The 19,114-nt window shown below is 48.2% G+C and overlaps 1 protein-coding gene across 1 annotated transcript in view; it reads left to right on the top strand.

Moving 5' to 3' along the window:
• Positions 1 to 18,743, top strand: part of LOC102386414 (somatomedin-B and thrombospondin type-1 domain-containing protein-like) — a 39,940-nt gene extending 21,197 nt beyond the window's left edge. Inside the window, exons 2-5 of the mRNA XM_006021516.3 lie at positions 1,505 to 1,690; positions 4,101 to 4,191; positions 12,396 to 12,554; positions 14,917 to 18,743. Coding sequence (XP_006021578.1) covers positions 1,505 to 1,690; positions 4,101 to 4,191; positions 12,396 to 12,554; positions 14,917 to 15,022 — 542 coding nt within the window. The 3' untranslated portion in view covers positions 15,023 to 18,743. The remainder of the gene's footprint in view (positions 1 to 1,504; positions 1,691 to 4,100; positions 4,192 to 12,395; positions 12,555 to 14,916) is intronic.
• Positions 18,744 to 19,114: the final 371 nt, after the last annotated feature.

Here is a 19,114-nt window from a genome sequence, read left to right as displayed (position 1 = left end):
AATAAACTAATAGTTATAAAACAAGTTATTTAACAACAACAACAGTCATTAAAAATATTACCACTACAGTTTGATACCAGTATAATTTAGCTGCCTCTACAGGAAAAATTGGAGTAAAGCAACTTTGTATTTGGCCTATTATCTCTCTTCCTAAAATTAGTATTGCCAATTATCCAAAATTATGTTAAATTAACTTAAAAAAGCAGGGGTTTAAAAATATCATTTCTCTTTACTTGCCTTCTAGTGTTGTATTTTGTAGGGTGCCTGTTTTCAAGCTTTTCCTTGCACTTATAAGGACCAGGGCCCTGCTTCTTTATTTTTCTGTCTTTTTTTTTTTCTTTTAAAGAAAAAGCCCCACATGAACTGAGATCTTGGTGCAATCACATGACTACAGGAGCTGGGGCTTTAATAAAAATACAAAGTCACATGAGATTGATGGTAAAATGCATGTATTGGCAAGACCCTTTTAAAACCTTCCCCCTTTCCCATAAACCATCTGCATTTGGAGAGTTCAGGTACTGGAGAGCACATTCATTTTCCTATAGAAACAGCTGGTGTACTTATTGGTGATTGGTACATGGCCTTTGCTGCATTGTTTGCAACTCCCTCTGGATATCCAGTTCTGCCGTCTTCCTGCTGCCATGGGCACTGCTGACAGGTCTGTGACATATGATGGGTCATATGCCCCTTCCCCTTCCCTCCCCTCCAGCTGACCAGGGCTATTCAACAAGCCCTGCTGCTGTAATGCGCTGCACACTGTGGCTGGGAGGGAGATGTTCCCTGGATTTCCACTTCACGGTGCACTGCAGCAGGGGAGGGGGTCTCCGCTGGCAAAGGCTACTCCCCCTGCCGAACGTGATGGGAATTCTGGGCAGGAGGCGTGAGTGCAAGGGGAACTGTCCGAGAGCGCGGGAGAGACCTGGGGAGAGGGAGGGATGCAGTGAGTCAGAAGGAAGGAAAGCTGGAATGTTTTGCCAGTGGAGACAGGAGGCTTTATTAATTGACTGGGTTTTCTGGGCTGTTTGGCCTCCTCTAAATCCTCTGGGTTTTAGCTGCTATCTCTCCGGACGGCGCTGTCTGATTCAGAAACAAGCTGCTAATTGAGTGTGTGGAGAGGAAGGCAAGGCCCTTACACTCAGTTAGAGAGATGGTGGGAAATGTTTTGTCAGCTTTTGTTGCCATTCTGTTCCTTCCTTCCTTCCTTCCTTTTTCTTTTTCTCAGAGATGGTGGGAAATGTTTTGTCAGCTTTTGCTGCCATTCTGTTCTTCCTTCCTTCCTTCCTTTTTCTTTTTCTGCCTCCTTTCACATCTCCCTTTCTCTCGCTATTCTCTCATTCCTACATACATAACACCTTCTTTAAGCTGTTTTCTTCTCTTCCCCCAAAACCTATTTGATCTGCTCCTCATCGCTCACCTTCTTTCCCTCCATCTGACTCTTTTTCCTTCCCTGCTCCATTTCCTGTTTCCTCTCCCCACATCCCAACATTATCTCATTTTTCAGCAGCTGTCATCGACTGCATGGTGGGTCCCTGGGGTCCCTGGAGTAAATGCAGCTCCCTGTGCGGGGTTGGCAGCAAAGACCGAACACGGCAAGTCACAGTGCCACCTCGAAATGGAGGGACCCCCTGTCCAGACCTGAAGCAGCGGCGAGGGTGCTTTGGAGATAGCCCCGTATGTGATACAGCTAAAGGTAAAGCAGAACACTTGGGGGATATTCCCCTGCCCCCAAGGATATGGCTGCCTGACTTGCTTTCGGTCTTGTTGGAAATCCTGGCTGTGGCTCAGGCAAGCTGTCAAAAGCAGTCCTCCAGGCCTGGGAAGAATTGGTCCCAAGCTCTTCTACCCCCACCAATAAAGCACTACATATGGAGGGTGCCTGACACAATTCTTTCCACAGCAAAGACCTTGTTAGAATGCTTTCTCCATCTGCTGAGTGATCCCGGCTCTGTGTTTGTACTGGAGACATGGCAAAGGCCCCATCTGCCCGCTGGGGCTGCAGCAGAGAGTGGAAACTGCTTTTATTGTGGGGCAAGAAATGGTCTCTGTTGGCACAGGGGTTGAGCACAGCTTGCCTGGCCATGGTGGGAAGCAAAACCATTTTAAAACAGAGCTGGAGAATGGTAGCAAGTGGCCTGCCCATGCTGCCAATGACAGATGAGTCAAGGCACTTACTACACAGAAAGCGAGCTCCCTGACCCTGGTTACGAGGGTGTTAATGAATGCAATTTGACCCAAGAGGCCATGTGGTTGGTGCCTTGCTGTTATATAATACTTTTTTTCCTGGTAGGTCACAAAGTGCTCCACAAAGGAGGTCAGATGGGGAACACAGAGTAGGGAAGTGACTGGGCTACTGTCACCCAGCAGGCCAGGGGCAGAGCTGGGACTAGAACCAGGCCTATTTAGTTACAGCCTAGTGATTTGTCCACCGAGACAGATAAACTAGCAGTAAATGAGGCCTCACTCCCTCTCAGAGAGCTCCATTTACTTTTTGGTCTTGTCTACACTGCAAATTGAAATCGTGTCATAACTAGGATCCCCACCTGAAATGTAACTGTGGTGTAGATGGGTAGCTCTGAGGTGCTGAGCCCCACATACAGCCTCAACAGGTTCTGATGGAGTCAGGAGTGAAAGGCTGAACTGCTTTTAAGATGAATCTAGACATGTTCATGGAAGAGATGAGGTGTTGCCTGCAACAGCAGGGGCTGGTTCAATGGTCCAGTGGTTCCTATGATGTTGAAGGACCTGTGAGATCATTGACACCTTGCAATGTGCTGTTACTTTTCCTGCATGATGCATTATAAAGCTAAAGATGACTGGATTTTTAGCAAAAAACCTAGGTTTTATCAAGGCAGACAAGGTTCTTTGGGTGAGTTCGATATCTTTTATTAGACCAATTTAAATAGTTGGAAAAAAATTTTTAGCAAGCTTTCGGATTTAAAAACCCTCGGTCAGGCTGAGGAAGTCTCTGCAGTTGGCGTGTGCTCTTCCTGGATGGAATGAATAGCAAAGAAGCTCAGCCTGATGAAGGGGTTTTAAACCTGAAAGCTTGCTAAAAATTTTTTTCCAGCTATTTAAGTTGGTCTAATAAAAGATATCGGATTCACCCAAAGAACCTTGTCTGCCTATGTCCTTAGACCAGCACGGCTACAACCTACACCTCTGTAGGTTTTATCAAAGCCTTCACCTTATCTTTTTTTCTGCTTAAACACCTTTAAAGAATTTGTGGGCTACAGTTAAAGATTGCAATGATAAACTGAATTAGTCCCAATCTGGCCGAAGTCCACGCTCATCTTTACAAACACACCCCACCCCTTTCAGCTGTGCATACAAGTGCATGTAGTTCAGAGTTTTACCTGAGCCCGTTACAATCCTGTTTATCTCCTATCCTGTTGGACATTGCCATAGGAATGACTGTGATCACCCCTATCAGGAATATGGGGAAAGTGGGTTCTGCTGAAGTCAATCCAGTCTTTGTTTCAGTGTTGCATAAATACACGGAAGCACCTTATTACCCTATTTACACTGAGGTTAATGGACTCATGTTTGAGCAGCAGCCTACTGTTTCTGGAACGACCACTGCCGAGATCAGTCTCTTCCTACTGGTTGGCTGAGAAATAGTCATTAATTGTCAGAACAGGAGTTGGAGTCGCAAGCACTGGATGCGAGTCTGGGCCCTGCCACCGATTGGTTGTGCGACACTAGGCCAGTTGCTCGTTCTTTCCCCTCCTCTGTTTCCCGACATCCCGCCTTGTACAATGTTCTGTGATTCTTGGCTGCAAATAGCAGCTTGTTCTTATGCCGGGAGGCATTATTAATAATGAAAAGGGGCCAGATCCAAACTCAGGTCATGGAAAAAGCTCCCACTGGGATCTCTGGGCTCTGGATCAGGCCCAGTGTCACCATTACTATTTCTAGCCCAGCCACAGGTATGTTTGGCTTTCTCTCCTGGTCTGTGTCCCTCACTGTCGCCCAGCCTTGGTGGGACCTTTGGTTCACAGGCACCCTCTGCTCAAATCAGCTCCTTTCTGTGTCTCCAGGTGAGTGACGTTCCCTGCTGTTGAATTTCTTAATTTCTTGCCTTTGCTGTTTTTTTCTGACAGAGGTGGCTAAGATTTTGCCTGATTCCTACAAAAGGGACTTCAAGGACCCCTGGAGAAGACCTCACATGCTGATGAAGGAGAAGCAGCCAAGGTAGGCGAGATTCGTGAGCGACTGAAGTGCTCACAGCTCGCGCTCGGTCCCTCTTGTCCATGCTCTTCTCCCCGTCACGTGCTGCTGGCTCCGGTGGGCCTCCGCGTGCCAGCTCCCTTATAGACCCCAGCCAGCTGGTGGAAGGATCTCGTTGCAGCCACAAAAAGCTTGACCTCCTGCACAGAGGATAAAACAATGAGGGCCACGGAAACCCTCCTGAGACATTCCCCGCCAGGGAGAAATATCTGAATCTTGTGCTTCTCTCAAACATGTAAAAAGCTGCCTGGGCAATGGGCTAACAAGTGTGTAACAGGTGTCACTCCTGCCTTGGCCCTAGGACAGCACAGCTGACCTAACCACTCTCAGCTGCATGAAATAGGGGCTCTCTCACACCATGGGGAAGGTGTTAGCAGCTCCCCTTCTCCCTCCTGTGAGGGACATGGTGGGAAAAATGCACCCTCCTGATGTTAAACTAAAAGTCTCTCTCTGCTGAGGGATGGTCTCAGAGACAGCCTGTATTGCACAGTGGGGACAAGGGAGTTGACATCTTGTGCCCCTTGTGTGCCATTAGAGAGGCACAGGGAGCCAGTTGAGGACTTTTTACCAAGCAAAGTGCTTCCACATGGGCTGTTTGCACAACTGACCAGCAGATAGTGCTTAGGGATCGTTAAAGCACAATTAACTCTTAAATGGAACATGAAATATGAACACAGACAACTCAGTGTCCTAAAATCAAAGTCTAACTTTATTAGTTAAGTATTATCTCAGCAGTTTCTATAGTCAGAGAGAGAGAAAAAACACTTAGTACAATGATCTCACCCAATCCCAGATGTTACTTTGCCTCATAGAAAGGACGGCCACTCAGTTCCTGAAGCAAAGGGTGCATCGTTGACTGGGATGATCCAGACAGGTGTTGAAAGCTGGATTCATGATGTAAACGATGATGACAATGACAACACTTAACTTTCTTGCTTCCCTCTTTTATGCTTTTCTTTAATTTGACCCCTTTGATGACTCCTTGCTTTTGGATTGGTCTATCTGCTGTCAGCATATTGTTCATATTTTATCCTGTCAGCATATTCCTTTGTTCAGCATCCCATTACAAGCACACCTCTTAATTTGGCCTTTTTCTGGTGTTTTACTTTTGTCCACTGGTCTCCTTTATCACCTTTCATTAACATATCCAATCATTTCATCCCTCTGATTCAGCAGATTAGTGCCAAGTTCAGTTAATTTGAGCTAGTAACAAACCTATTACTATGTTGTGTTAGAAAAACTTCTCACAGTGATAGAAAAAGGAAAGAAACATCATGCAAGCAAACTCAAGGCCATAAGCTGCTTGCAAGAAACAAGGTCAGCTGATATTGCAGACACCGGCAAAATGAAAAGTTCAGATAACAATGAGGCTATACAGAACTTTAGGCTGAATATAAAGAAAACTTTAAACAACGCTGTAATTTACCACTCTATAAACAGGTGCAACTTTAAAGCATAAAATATAAGAAGCTGCCCTAACAGGGCCTAATTCCTGTTGATTTTGGTTAGACCAGTCACTGCCTCAGATTTAGGCAGATGCCCGAGTGCTTTGTTAGACCAGGGTCCTGGTGTGGTTTTTTGAAGTGCTGAACAACCCACAGCCTTTAATAAAGTTAGTGAGAGCAGAGGCTGCTTTTGGGTAGGCTCAGACCAAGCCACTGATTGTGGCTGTGCCTAACTTGAGCTGCCCACAGTAGATGGACAAACTGATAGAGGCTGGACTAAGCAATCTATGCTGTGGCTACCTCACCGTGGGTTAGAACAGACCATATGTGCATGCTTCCAGATCCTTTCTTCCTTCCTTCCATCAGAGCTCTTGGCAGCCCCTTACAGGTCACTTCAGATGTCTTCCTGAGCTGCAGTATCAAGGTCTCACGATGCCCTTTGCATTCTCACTGCTTGAGTCTCTTTGCATTTCTCCTTGTTACTGAAGCAGAAGGGTCTGTAGCACTAGAAGGCTGGTGAGCATCAGTGGTAGTGATGTAATCTAATTAGTCGGGGTCAAGTCTTGTATTCCCCTTTCCCACCTTCATTGCATTACCCCTCTTTAATTAACTGCTCTTAGCATGGTGTATCGCTTTCCCAGTGAGAGGGGGTCTTGGAGCACTTGGGGGCTGCTCACTGAATCCTTTCATCTTGGCTTTCTTCCTTGCCACCCTGACAACTCTCTCCTTAACTGCTGGCTTCAGCCAATGGAGCCAGGAATGTTAAGTAGGATCATTAGGGAACAAGCAATCTTCAGTGGGTGGAAGAGAAGAATTACTTTCTTCCCCCCCCCAGCCATTACTGATCTCGGCGGCTGGCTGGATCCAAGCAGTGTCCACTGGCTGGGAGGTAAAGCATAACTCCACTGACCTGGCAGCTCCCCTTGCAGAGTGACACATTGACTGAGTCACTTGTTGCTTGCAGTTTGCATCAGGGTTTGGGCCATGTGGCAATGGCAGTGCCTGCGGGTGCCCCCCCAGACTCAGGAGGCACCAGTCGCCCATGGAAGGGAGCCTGTTTAAACTGATGACAGTAAACAAAAAGAGCCAGTCCGTCTGACCATTGTACTGTCCTCGTGCTGAGAACAGCGAGTGGGAGGGAAACCTCCATGCACCTTAATTATGTCACACCTTGTTACCGTCTTCTTGGTTCCTTTGTTGCAGAGCTGCGAGGCCTTCTGAGCTCTGGATGCCGGGGGGGGCCTCTCTTGTGCTGGTCCAGTAGCTAGATGAGACAGCACCTGGGCAAAGGGAAGCTGAGAAGAACTGGGAAGTCTTTTATAGCGGGGAATGGATGAATGGGAAGAGGGAGGCTGGGGGTGGAAGGGGAAGCCTCTTAGCAGAAGGGAGAGGGCAGGAGTGATCCTGCCTGCTGCAATCTGTTCTTTTGTGACAGCCCAAGAAGACACTGCAAACATAAACTATAATTGTCTGTTCATAGATTTCAGATATTAGGGCTGGAAGGGACCTTGCGAGATCATTGGGTCCAGCCCCCTGCCCAAGGGGCAGGAAGTCAGCTGGGTTAGATCCCTACTAGAGGCCAACCTGAGTTTGGATCACCAAGTGTTGCAGGGTGTTTGTAATCAGGGATTGGGTTTGGACTGAAGCAGAGAGAAGGGCCTGGGGTGAGGGCCAGCTCTGGAAAGGTTGGGAGCACTCAGATCCCAACAGGAACGGGCCTGAAACACGGTTTATGCTAGAGAGCAGCAGTCCCTGAGGTCTGAGTAGCTGCCCCTTCACTTTGCCGTGATGGATGGGCTAGCTGGCTGGAAGTGGGTCTGTGAAGATGTGTTTTGGTTGAGGTGCTGGTGCAATGTCCTTGAGATTGATAAGTGATTAATTTTGGCAAATCAAGACATCCAAGCCTCATCTAAGCAACTGCAGAGGTCAAACAGTTTCCAGGAGATGGAGATTTGCCTTGAAATATTCCAGGAATAGCAAAGATCAGGTCTAGCATGGGGTGTTGTGCCAGGGAGAAGAGAAGAGCTGTCTTGGGAAGGATGTGGCTTGGCTGGGATGAGATGCAAGGCAGAGCTGTGTACAAGCTGGCCCAGTGGCTGATATACCTCTATCGCCTACATGAAAGAGGTGGTGAGATTTGGGACCCCCTGGTCCCTTTGTAGCTAGCTACCTTAATTTTCCCCAGTACAGAGACTGCACATGGAGGAGGGAAAACCATTTAGTGAACCAGACTCTCTGATACAGCTGAGCAGTGTTGTCAACCAGCAAATACAGTCAGCCATCTAGTGCCTCACGGCACGTGCCGTCGTCTGAAGGCCATGCCAGGCTCCCTGGAAGCTTGGGAGAGATGCTCGGTCACAAACAAATAGTCACAGCCGGGAAGCCTCATGCTTACGCATGTTGTTCCTCAGACCACATCTGCCCTTCATTAGGAAATGCCTGGCAACTCAGAAGGCTGCCTGGAAGCACATGTGATGTGAGCTAAGCCAGACCATTTGCATGCTGGCTTCAGAGTGCTCCAAATGTGCCACGGCACATGGGGAACAGCTCCAGGGCTGGGGAGCACGGCAGGCTGAGCTCTGTAGACGTGACTGCTGGAAAGCCAGGACGAGGCAGGCCCCAGCACCCCCCTTCATGCATTCAAACCAGCTGCTCTGCAAATTAGAGAGGGGCCACCTCCAGCTTCTAACCCCCACAGGAGTAGGAGCTTTGTGGGCTAGGTCCCCAGCTGGTGTAGACAGTACCTAATCAGTGCTGATCTATACCAGTTGAGGGTCTGGCGCAGAGGGTGGTCAGGTATGGCCAGAGGCACTCTGCTGGATATGCATGTGAATCTTGGAAAGCAAAAGGATTGAGTCCCTCTCTGCAAGCTGGTGTGGTTGACTCTTCTTTTTATTCTGAATGCCCTTTGCAGAGGGTGGGGGGAGTTTATCTAGTGCTAGCAGGGAGACAAGCCAGATTGCCTTCATGGGCTTCTTCCCCCTCTGCTGGCTCTGAGCTGTGCTTGGGACCATCATAGCTAGTTCTAAACCTCCCTTTGCAACTGCTGAGCCCCTTGTGAGCCAGTTAATTAGTCCCCAGGACTGTTAGTGTCCTCCCAGGACATGAAGGGCTGCGTTTTACATAAGAACTTGACAGTTGCTGTCCTGAGGTAGACCAAAGGCCCAGAATCTTTTGGCAAGCGGTAGGTATTTTGGGGAAGAGTATTAGACACAAGGCAACAAGGGAACTAGAAGAAACAGGTGCAAGCCAGGATTTTGCTGGGCTGAACTGACATACTCCCGCACATAGGAAACCCTGCTTTGAAATGCAGGCACCCAGATCCTCAGCTCACTGGAGACAGGTGGTATTTCAGGGGCTTTGCTAACACTTGTTCCTCTCCGTACATTTGATTTTCCATCTGCCCCATCTAGCGTGGCCGGTGTATGTTTGGGTAGGCTAGGCCAGCTGCTGAGGTCATGGCTATTCTGTAGGGCATGGGGAATGCCCCAGGGTCTGTGCATTCTTCCCTAGCTGGCTCAGCCTCTGCAGGCAGTGAGAAAAGATGTAATCAGCTGAATGTGGAGGAGGAGTGTGAAGGCCCAAGGGGAAGTGTCTGAGGCCCTGTTGTGCTCACAGATGTTTTCATTCCTCTCTGAACCAAAGTTCTGCTGTCCCTGCTAGGAGGCTGCTCAGTTCAAGCCTCTCAGGGGAATGAAGGACTGCACCAAGGTGCCAGCAGGCATGGTACTGCCAGGCTCCTTCCTTGACAGGATCCAAAAGCCAGAGTCACCCTCAGCACCCTCCCCAGCAGGAAGGATGGCCAAAGACATGCAGCTGTGGGGGATTTCCAGATCATTATCCTTAGAGTCCTGCCCGTGTGGCTTCCACTGCAGTTGGAGAGCCTGCTGGCTGCAGAAAGGGGATGCAGCACCCCCTGAAATGCAGCCCCAGTTGGGGTGGAATACAGCAGCCCCCCGGCCAGTCCTGGCAGGTTGTCGGATGGAATTCCCACCAAGGATATAAGGGCAGAGATGCCCTTAGAAAGGTGCCAGGGGATCCTGATATGCATGAAGAACAGATAACACCCTGCTAGGTGCAGTAGGGACTCCACTGCGTAACCCCAGCTTGGATGCCACGAGGCCGTGTCTCAGTTTGTCATGGAGCCTCCCAACAGAATCTCCTTCTATCCCCTTGCCTCACTGTGGATACTTTATATTCAGGTACCAAGGTTCCCATTCACTGGGATCATGGGCCAAACTCCCCTCTGGGGTAAGTCTGCAGGTGCTATCAGGGCCAGCCCAGTGTTAGCCTGTGCTTTACCCCTGCCCAGGCCTCCTCAGCAAAAAGAGGCTTGTATGACAATTCAGAGTGGGCTGTGTGCTGGCTGTGTGCTGAGAAGGGGCTGGCAGTGCTCCTGGCCCATGACTTGGCTCTTCTCTTGGTGCCTTGTGCCATTGCCTTGCACAGGGAAAGCAGCTGGGCTCACTTTCAGACCCTCAGGGAGGAGAAAGAGGCTTGAAGGATGGACTTTGCCCTTCAGCAGATGTGCAGACACCTCCCCTTGGAGCAGGAACAGGAATGCAGACTGCAGAGGACCTGCTCAGCCATCAAGCCCGGTCCCCTGCTATGAAACTGGGGGACAACAATACTCAGTTTTTAGGATGCTTAAGAGTAGGCATCTGGCATGCCTGCATCTTTCGTCATCTAGCCTCAAATGACCTGCAGATTAACTCACTGATCCTCCCAGCATCCCAGGGACTCTATTGCTCCTACCTGGCGAAGTGGAGATGCCATGGGGGCTGGACTCACCCGAACTTGGGCTCAGCATTCATTCCTGTGCCCAATGCTCATCCACCCTGCGGCCTGGCTGGATTCACAGCCCCAAGTTATGTGCCTGGACTCCCCATACTCTGCATGGGGGGAGCAGGGCACCTCAGAATGGGATTCACAAAAACCAATGCACTGAGCCACCTACGCTAGTCAGTAAGAAATACTGAGAAGTGGGGTGGCTGAGGCCCAGTCCCTCAAGGGTAGTTTGATACCTATGTTCAGGCTGAAGGAAGACACCGATCTCAGCCAGAATTCATACCCATGTCCCCTCCTCGGGCATTGTGCTCCCTTCCCAGCTCAGTCCTTTGTCTCAGGACTGGTGGTGAGGATTGTGCTGCTGCCTCTTATACCCAGCTGTTGGGGAATTTGCCCGGGACATGGGAGATGTTTGTCCATACCCATCCCCTGCCTGCTTTGGAGCAGAGACTTGAAGCCTGGCTTCCACTCCAGGGTACCAGTGAACTCTAGGGTATTTGGGGGCAGGTCTCTGTCCAGCTCTCATGCTGCAGCTCTCCCACTTTGCATAACCAATGAAACATTCACCAGAATGGAGGTAGCGACTCTATTGCATAGTGGCTGGGGCCCTTGTCTGGGCTGGGGAGTCGGGCTCACTGGGCTCTGCTCCAACAAGGCCACCTCTCCTGAGTGTGCTGGTGGGCAGTGCACCAAGAGCGTCAGGCCTTTGGCAGCCTCTGCTCAGCATCAGAGGGCTCTGCTTGGGATTCTCATGTAAACAGGAAAACCACAAAACTGATCCGGACCCAAATAAGAGGCCTGGGATAACGAATCCCCATGGGGAGAGTTGTATCTCTACATAGTTGTTTTCCACATTGTCTTCCCCTGCCGGGAGCTTGGCTGAAACTGTTACTTATAAACAGGGGCAGTGGATAGTCCAAGCCAGCATCTCTGCAGACCCATGTCACATACAAAAGCTGTCTGCTGGGGGCTATATGCTGCATTAGCCTTTTCCCTGTTTCAGAGACCAGATTTACAGGACCTGGGGGAGACAGTCAGCTCCTCTGGGCCTGCTCCCCCTTCTTCTGAGGAGAAGAGGTAATGTCTCTGCTCCTGTTATTTCTGCTTGGGTTGGCACAGACAAGCTTGCTTTATGCCAGCTAGCTTGGGCACTGCTAGCAGGGTGCTTAAGACAGGTTGTGAAGCCCACCTGAAAATGTGTAACTACCCTGGCTGCTCACTTGCACTGAGCACCAAGGCTGAGCTAACTACCCATGCCCATGGCAGCATAGACATGACCTGTGTTGTCCTGGGCTGGCTGCAATATCACCTTGTCCTTAGTAGAAGAGAGATGGAGGTTCTTCCATCCCGTCGTGGTAGTTTGGTGTCACCAGTGTGACTGAGTGGTGTGTTGTAGCAGGGGGTCACGCCAGATACAGTTCAAGGACAGAACTGTCTTTCACGTCCAGGACATCTGCTGTTTTTTGCTCAGGAAAGGCCTGGTTTGCAGCAGGGATCAGACCACCTCCATTAATGGGAGAGGATGGGAGTCCTCTAGGGTGGAACTGAGGTTGCCTGGGCTGGGATTTGTGGTGGGGTTCAGAAGGGGCAGTGGGATTCAGGTGACTAACCTGTCCCCTGAGATTCCTCCATCACTGGCAAGACTGGAACCATCTTGCTACCAATATCAAAACTTTGCTTGCTGTGAGAATATCTTTCCTCTGGTAATTTTGCCCCTGGGGCCCTGAGGGGTATTGGAGCCGTAGGTGCAAAGCTGGTGGATCTCTTGGGTGCCAGAGACAGGTTCAAGAGTGTCAACCGTGCCCTTTGGCAAATGCATTTTTCCACCCCATGCTGGTCTTCCTTTTCCACATCTAGGCCTGCAGAAGCAGAAACCCCCTTCACAGGGGTGTTGGTGTGTCCCACCTAATCCATTATGTCTCCCTCTCTCTCCAGCTACTGTGTCTATTTTCGCCTCAAGCAGGTGGGAGCTGCCTGCCGTCTGCACTTCTGGAGCAGCCATCTGCTGAGGGAGCGGCGAGTCTGCGTGGAGTGCCAGGGGGATGCTGTGGGCAGCCGGAGCCGATGTGAAGGGGATGGGCTACAGGGTGCTCGGTAAGCAGCCTCAACAGTGAGGGGCTATCGTTGGCCCCATCTCTGAGCCAGCCCAACCCAGCCCAAGGGAGTGAAGTGCTAAGAGGGATTCTGGCCTTGGAGGGTTTTGTCTGCCTGTCCTGGCAGGTGCTCTCTGCAGGTGCCAGCTTGTCACAGGGCTTGTTTCAGGGCAAGTCCAACCCAGCTCCACAGGCTTTGAGAGCGGGCAGGAGTCATGGGAAGAGCGAAGAGCTGAGGAGGGAAAGCAAAGGACGCAGAGCCCTGGAGACTAAGACGAGAGGCTAAGCTGCATGGGGAAAGCAAGGGGAAGCCAGTGGGATATTCAACGGGGGGAATGACACCATCCCAGCAGCTTGCAGGGACTCCCAGCAGTCCAGGTGCATGAAGGGGACTTTCAGGGTGGTAGAGAAGAGAGCCGAGTTTGAAGACCCAGAGAGAAACTCTGAAAGGATGTACTCACGGTTGTTTTCACTCTTGCAAAGTTTTATTTCTTTATCAACGATTTGGACAATGGGGTGAAAAGCAACCTGTTTAAATTTGCTGATGATACCAAAATCTGGGGTGAGGTGGGCACGCTAGCAGGGAGGGAAAGACTGCAGCAAGACCTGGATAGGTTGTAGGGGTGGGCTAACAAAAACAGGATGCATTTCAATACGGACAAGTGCAGGGTGCTGCACTTGGGCAGTAGTAACCAGCAGCACACTTATAAGATGGGAAACTCTCTTCTTGAGAGCATGGAGGCAGAAAGGGATCTTGGAGTCATTATTGACTCCAAGATGAACATGGGCCGACAATGCGAGGTCATGGTCGGCAGGGCTAACTGGACCTTATCGTGCATCCACAGGTGCATCTCAAGTAGGGCCAAGGAGGTGATCCTCCCCCTCTTACGTAACACTGGTCAGGCCACAGCTGGAGTACTGTGTCCAGTTCTGGGCGCCCCACTTCACGAGGGATGTGGACAACATGGAGAGGGTCCAGAGGAGGGCCACCCGCATGATCTGGGGACAGCAGAGCAGACCCTACAATGAGAGGCTACGGGACCTGAACCTGTTCAGCCTTCACAAGAGAAGGCTGAGGGGGGATCTGGTGACCATCTATAAACTCACTAGGGGGGACCAGAGGGTTTGGGGGAGACCTTGTTTCCCCTAGCGCCCCCCGGGATAACAAGGAATAACGGCCCCAAGTTGTTGGAGAGTCGGTTTAGATTAGACATCCGTAGGGACTACTTCACAGTCAGGGCGGCTAGGATCTGGAACCAACTTCCAAGGGAGGTGGTGCTGGCTCCTACCCTGGGGGTCTTTAAGAAGAGGCTTGATGCCTACCTGGCTGGGATCATTTGAGCCCAGTTTTCCTCCTGCCCAGGCAGGGAGTCGGACTTGAAGATCTACAAAGTCCCTTCCCACCCTACTTCTAGGATTCTATTTAAGGATACTCGCAGAGGCAGGCGATAGAACAGAGCAGAGAAGATGGTCACCTCACGTCGGCTTTAGGCGGCAGCCACCACCCCGCATAGTTCTCTTGGCCCCAGAGTGTCTCAATCTCAGAGATGCGATAGCTTGCACTGGAGCTCCGTGCAAGTCAAAACTTTTGCCAAAGCTAAAAAACCCATCATAACTTAAAAATGTACAGTTTATATAATCTAGAATAAATAACGTTATCTCGAGCTAGAAATTTAGTTATCTTAAACTAAAAATTTAGAAATACATCGTAATCTAACGCACTTAGAGTTTATTACGTTCTACTGTATTACAACATTCTACTATCTAGGTTCATCGTTTAGTTACGCTCACAGGGCAAGAAGCTACGTGCTGCTTCACCAGCCTACTATAAAATCAGCGTGCAAAACTCTTGCTATTAGCAAAGCTCTAACTATTACACCTTCCTACAGATCATTGTGCTAATGCCTCTCTAGCCAGGTAGAGCAGCTGATTTTCCCCAAAAGGCACACTGCCTCTGGGTTGACATTTCTGGGTGCCCAGCAGTTCTTTTGGCTGGGATTATGTTGTGCTGGAGCTCATGGCTGATATCTTATGGTTCAATCATGAGCCTTGCGACATTTGGTGTTTTTCTTAAAGCCTAATCCCCTGGAGTCAGGCGATTACACTTGACTGTCAGTTTTCATTGTAAAAAAGTCAATTTTAGCTTAATTTTTGCAGAGAAAAGTGCCAAGTTGTGAAGACTAAAGGCTCAAAAACAGTTGGGTACTTAAAAAGGCCCCCACATTTATTAAACTTTGGCAAATTGTATGATTTTTTCAGCATCCCCTGATGGTCAGATGCCAACTTTGTTCAGGCAGCTCTGTTGAATTCTGGGAGACAGAAGATGAATGAGTCTTATCTATTGGCAATGTTTCCCATTTCAGGACATTCTGGACTGCTGCCTCCATCGCTGGGTGCCAAGGCTCATGGGTCCAAGAGTCTTTGCAAGAAACCTGCATGTGTCCTCCACTGTCCCTCTTATTTGTGTAACAGTCTGACAACTTGGGTCGTGAACCTTAAAAGAGGAAGTGAGAGAGTGACACATATAAGCTGGCAACACAGTGGTTTATGGCTTTCTGTCACTAGGACATGCCGGAGGATGAAGGAAAAGCCTCCTCTGAATGAAGTTCTTGCTGCCCTTCTTACCTCATCTCACTTTCTTTATAAACCCACATTTTCTGTGAAACTGTTTTTTTCACCACAAACCTATGTATTATTTCAAAGCACAAGAATGTCTCATTCTTTTAAACTTTATACCTCTGAAACCTTGCTATCTACCTCCAGCATTGCAGATAATATTGAAGGCAACTCTTTTTCTGTGTTTCTCACTACTTGGCAGATTTGTAATAAAAGGAGAGAGAGAAGAATATTGCAATATCCTTCTTTTAAAAGATTGTTTTTTAAAATGCAAGAAAGAAGAAAATTGCTAGGGCCACTGCACCAAAGGTAATGATGAAATACATGGGAAAGAGATTAAATCTGAGAGAGGAAGTGATGTCATGGTTACATGGGATAACATAGACATAGTGTCATAGTTAGCAGTGGAGTCATTTCTGAAAAATGAGTCATTGAACTGATTTCCTGGGAGGAAAGTGGGAATAAAATAGGCATGTTTAGTGTTAGACAAAACCTAAGGAAATGCAACCTTTTTTTCTCCTGTGCTGTTGCATGTACCTGTTCAGAGTTGCTTCCAAGGTATTAAAGTTAGGGTCATTGCTTTTCTCTTGACCCTTCAGATGATTTGAGAGGGATGGGGTGCTACTTGCAATATCTTCTTTGCAACCCCAACCTAAAGGTGGTCAAAATATGGACTTCTACCTTGAGAAAAGCCTAGTGAAATTACATAAGAGGTTGTCATCTTTTGTTATGTTTAACACTTTTCTGACTGATATGATATATTTAAAATATATCATATGATCTCTTCCCCCAGTAAATGCATTTTACTCCCATTCCTTCCTGTGCCCTCTATTTCAGCTCATGGCAAACACACAGGACAGGGTTTTCAAGCTTTCTATTTAATGAATGAAGTTATACCTACATGCACTTTCCCCAAAGCCTCTGGAGTTGCTACCCTCTCCTCTGAGAACATTAAAAACTCAAGGCAAATGGTTAATAGAGGACTTCAGGTGCTGTTGTTTTGACAATGGATCCTCGTAGCTCAGACCCCAGGATGTTAAAATCCCTGTCATTGAGAACTTTGCTTGACTGAGCATCTGCAAAACCAATACTGGTTTTTGTTTTGTTGCTCCTGGGTTGTATGTGGTCACCTCTGCTGATGCATAGTACCCTGAGGTCTTGCTTCCAGATCAGACCAGAGGTGACTGTCCCCTGTGTATGCTTTCCCCTCTTGCTACCCTGGGCTGCTTGTGTCCTGGTTTCCAGCACTCTGCAGGCTCCCTGGGGCTCCTCTCTCCTCACCCTGCTGTGCTGTGCTTGTTTTTTTAGAACTAGGCCAAACGATGGTTTGGTTTCTAGGTGTAACAAGTGATTCAGTAAAAACACACTGAGTGGTTTGGAAGCCACCCAGTCAGAAGCTGGATGCCTCTCCGGTGTTCAGATAGAGCACCAGATAGCCTGGTGCTGAGCATTCCTGGCTCCCATTAATGTCACAGGATTGGGCCCCAAGGTTGCCATTGACTTCAGTGAGTTTCAGATTAGGCCTGTGCTCTACTGTCACCCTGCACCGGACCAGTTATATACATCAACTAAAATGGCCAAAACTAGGCTGAGTCTTTATAACAGAAGTAAAGCTGTTTCAGTGGAACATTGTTCAAGGATCAGTGTCTCTTACTACAGCAAGGCGTGCCTTGGCATCGCCTAGCTCCATTAATATAGTAGTGAGACCATTCTTAGATGGCTCCCTTTGTCTGTTGACATTATCTTTTCAGAATTTCCTTGAGTTGAAGGCACCTGCGTTGTTTTATCGACAGATGATCCATGTCCCTTTCCGGGGCTGTTTTCTCCTTGGTGATGCAGTTGCATGTGCTAGTCAGAGCTGTTCTCAGGAAGTCAGGTTCAAACCTCAGGTAAAAAAAAAAAAATCCAACTTGGAGAATATGAATGTATATGCTTCCAGCTTGGCCCCAGACTTTCTTCTCTGCTGCTGCTTCTTGATGAGAGCCTGGGTATATGGTCTCACTACTAAACAGCATCGCCCAGTGATTGCTGCAAGTAACTGTCTTAGTCTGAATGCTGTACCAGAAGAAATCAGCATGATCAGAACATGACAGAAGATGCATCTTCATGGATGCTCTCCATTTCCATTGGGCCCTACGGGAATTTCTGTCTCCCATTGACTTTTGGTGGAAGTTGGGCATCTAACTTACTTAGGCTCTTCTGAAAATCCCAGCCATAGATATTGAAGCCAGGAGGGACAGTTTTGAGCGACAGTTTTGGATCGTCTGACAGGTGGTTTCTGCACAAGGCCATTAGATTTTTAAGTGTCAACCAACAGACTCAAGATGCTTTGGTTGGCTTTTCCCATTGACATTTCTGTGTGTGCTGCAGAAACTGGCAGATTGTCGCCTCCGTGTATGTTAAACAAACACATTTCTGGAAGGAAGCAAGGAGCATGATGGGTAAAAGCACAAATGGCTTCTTCCTGGTTTTTAATGTTGTAATAATTGTCCTGAAGTTTATAACTTCCTGTATCATTGACAGTCACATCATAAGCTACAGGTCTATTACTGTATGATATCATGTAATGACTCCACTTGAATTACATTGAATAAAGACATTAGGAAACCTGGGGGTTTTGGCTGGAGACATTTCAGGAGTGGATGAAAGATACCCCTGGCTATTATAACCTGAATCCTTTCTAGAAGAAGCATTGGAAGACTGAAGATGGCTCAGACTCCAAGCTAGGAAAATCCTGGAAGTGGTTAATGCTGGATGCTGAATTCTGGTTCAGCCCTGGAAGTTAAGAAAATGCCATTTCACTTTTGTGATCGAGCTATTCCAAGATCCGGTTTCTTAAGGAATATCTGCATGACCTCCTGAGCAGCACCAGGTACACCACAGAGGATTAAGTCAGCATGCTCCCCACATGCTGAAGCTCACAAATATGCTGATTAGATGGCTTGGTTCATCCCTGAGAGCATCCCTCTGCACTGTGCTTGAGCTCTATGACTTGGGAGAATCTGAATATGGTCCCAGGGTATAGGCTTGGCACTGCCCCAAGACACCAGTTCTGCAGTTTTGTGAGCCTGGGTTCAGGGAGCAGACAAAAGTGGACACGACTTATCTCTGAGTAGCTTGCTTGGTCTCACTCAAAAGGAGAGATAGACATCCCCTTTGAAGCTACCAAATGAATCACTTAACTGGATCCTTCCAAGTTCCTGCCTGGTTCCTCAGACAAGTACCCCAGCCAGCCAGTGACAATTTATTCCAGTCTAAAGACTGACTTCATGTTCTGCAAGAGCTGTCAATAGCACAGGTGGAGATTGTCGTCTCCTCTGCTCCAAGACATTGCCTCCAGCAGTGGTTTTTGCCTGAATTAAGCTGAGCTTTCCCAAGTTGTTTAATTAACCTAATCTGAAGTCATGAAACCTTTAGATTTACCGAATTATAATAGAGCTTTTTGTTCACCCATGGCATTTCTCCTGTGTCACTTTATGAGATGATTTCAGCCTCTCTTTTGGAAGGAAAGGGGATCCATACAAGGTATGTTCTTGTTACTTTATAAACAACCTCCTGCAATTTCTCCTGTAACTTTTCCAGCTCTCCTCATGGAAGATCCATTTGACTTTGTCACTCCTGGTCATCAGTGGGACATACATACTACCTGCAATGGTAGAAACTTCCTGACATGTTCTCCAGAGACTTCTGTCCATCTGAAGTACTTCTAGTTTTGGATCTGACTGTCTACCAGTGTCTGTAATTTGGAAGATTCCACTAATTAAATCACCCCCCTATTTCCATATAAAATTATTAAATACCTCCCTTTGATAGAATTTCTCCTTAAGAGGTAAAAAAGGCAGAGTAGACTGGCACAGTTTATATACTGACAATACAGATGCCTTGCCATTAGTATTGCTGTTTATCACAAGGTCAGTAGATGTTTCTGTGATGCCAGTGGTACAT

The sequence above is a fragment of the Alligator sinensis genome, unplaced genomic scaffold (genome assembly GCF_000455745.1).
Source record: "Alligator sinensis unplaced genomic scaffold, ASM45574v1 scaffold570_1, whole genome shotgun sequence".
Classification (NCBI taxonomy): domain Eukaryota; kingdom Metazoa; phylum Chordata; order Crocodylia; family Alligatoridae; genus Alligator; species Alligator sinensis.
The sequence above is the reverse complement of the archived record's forward strand: the minus strand, read 5'-3'. Positions and strand labels throughout refer to the sequence as shown.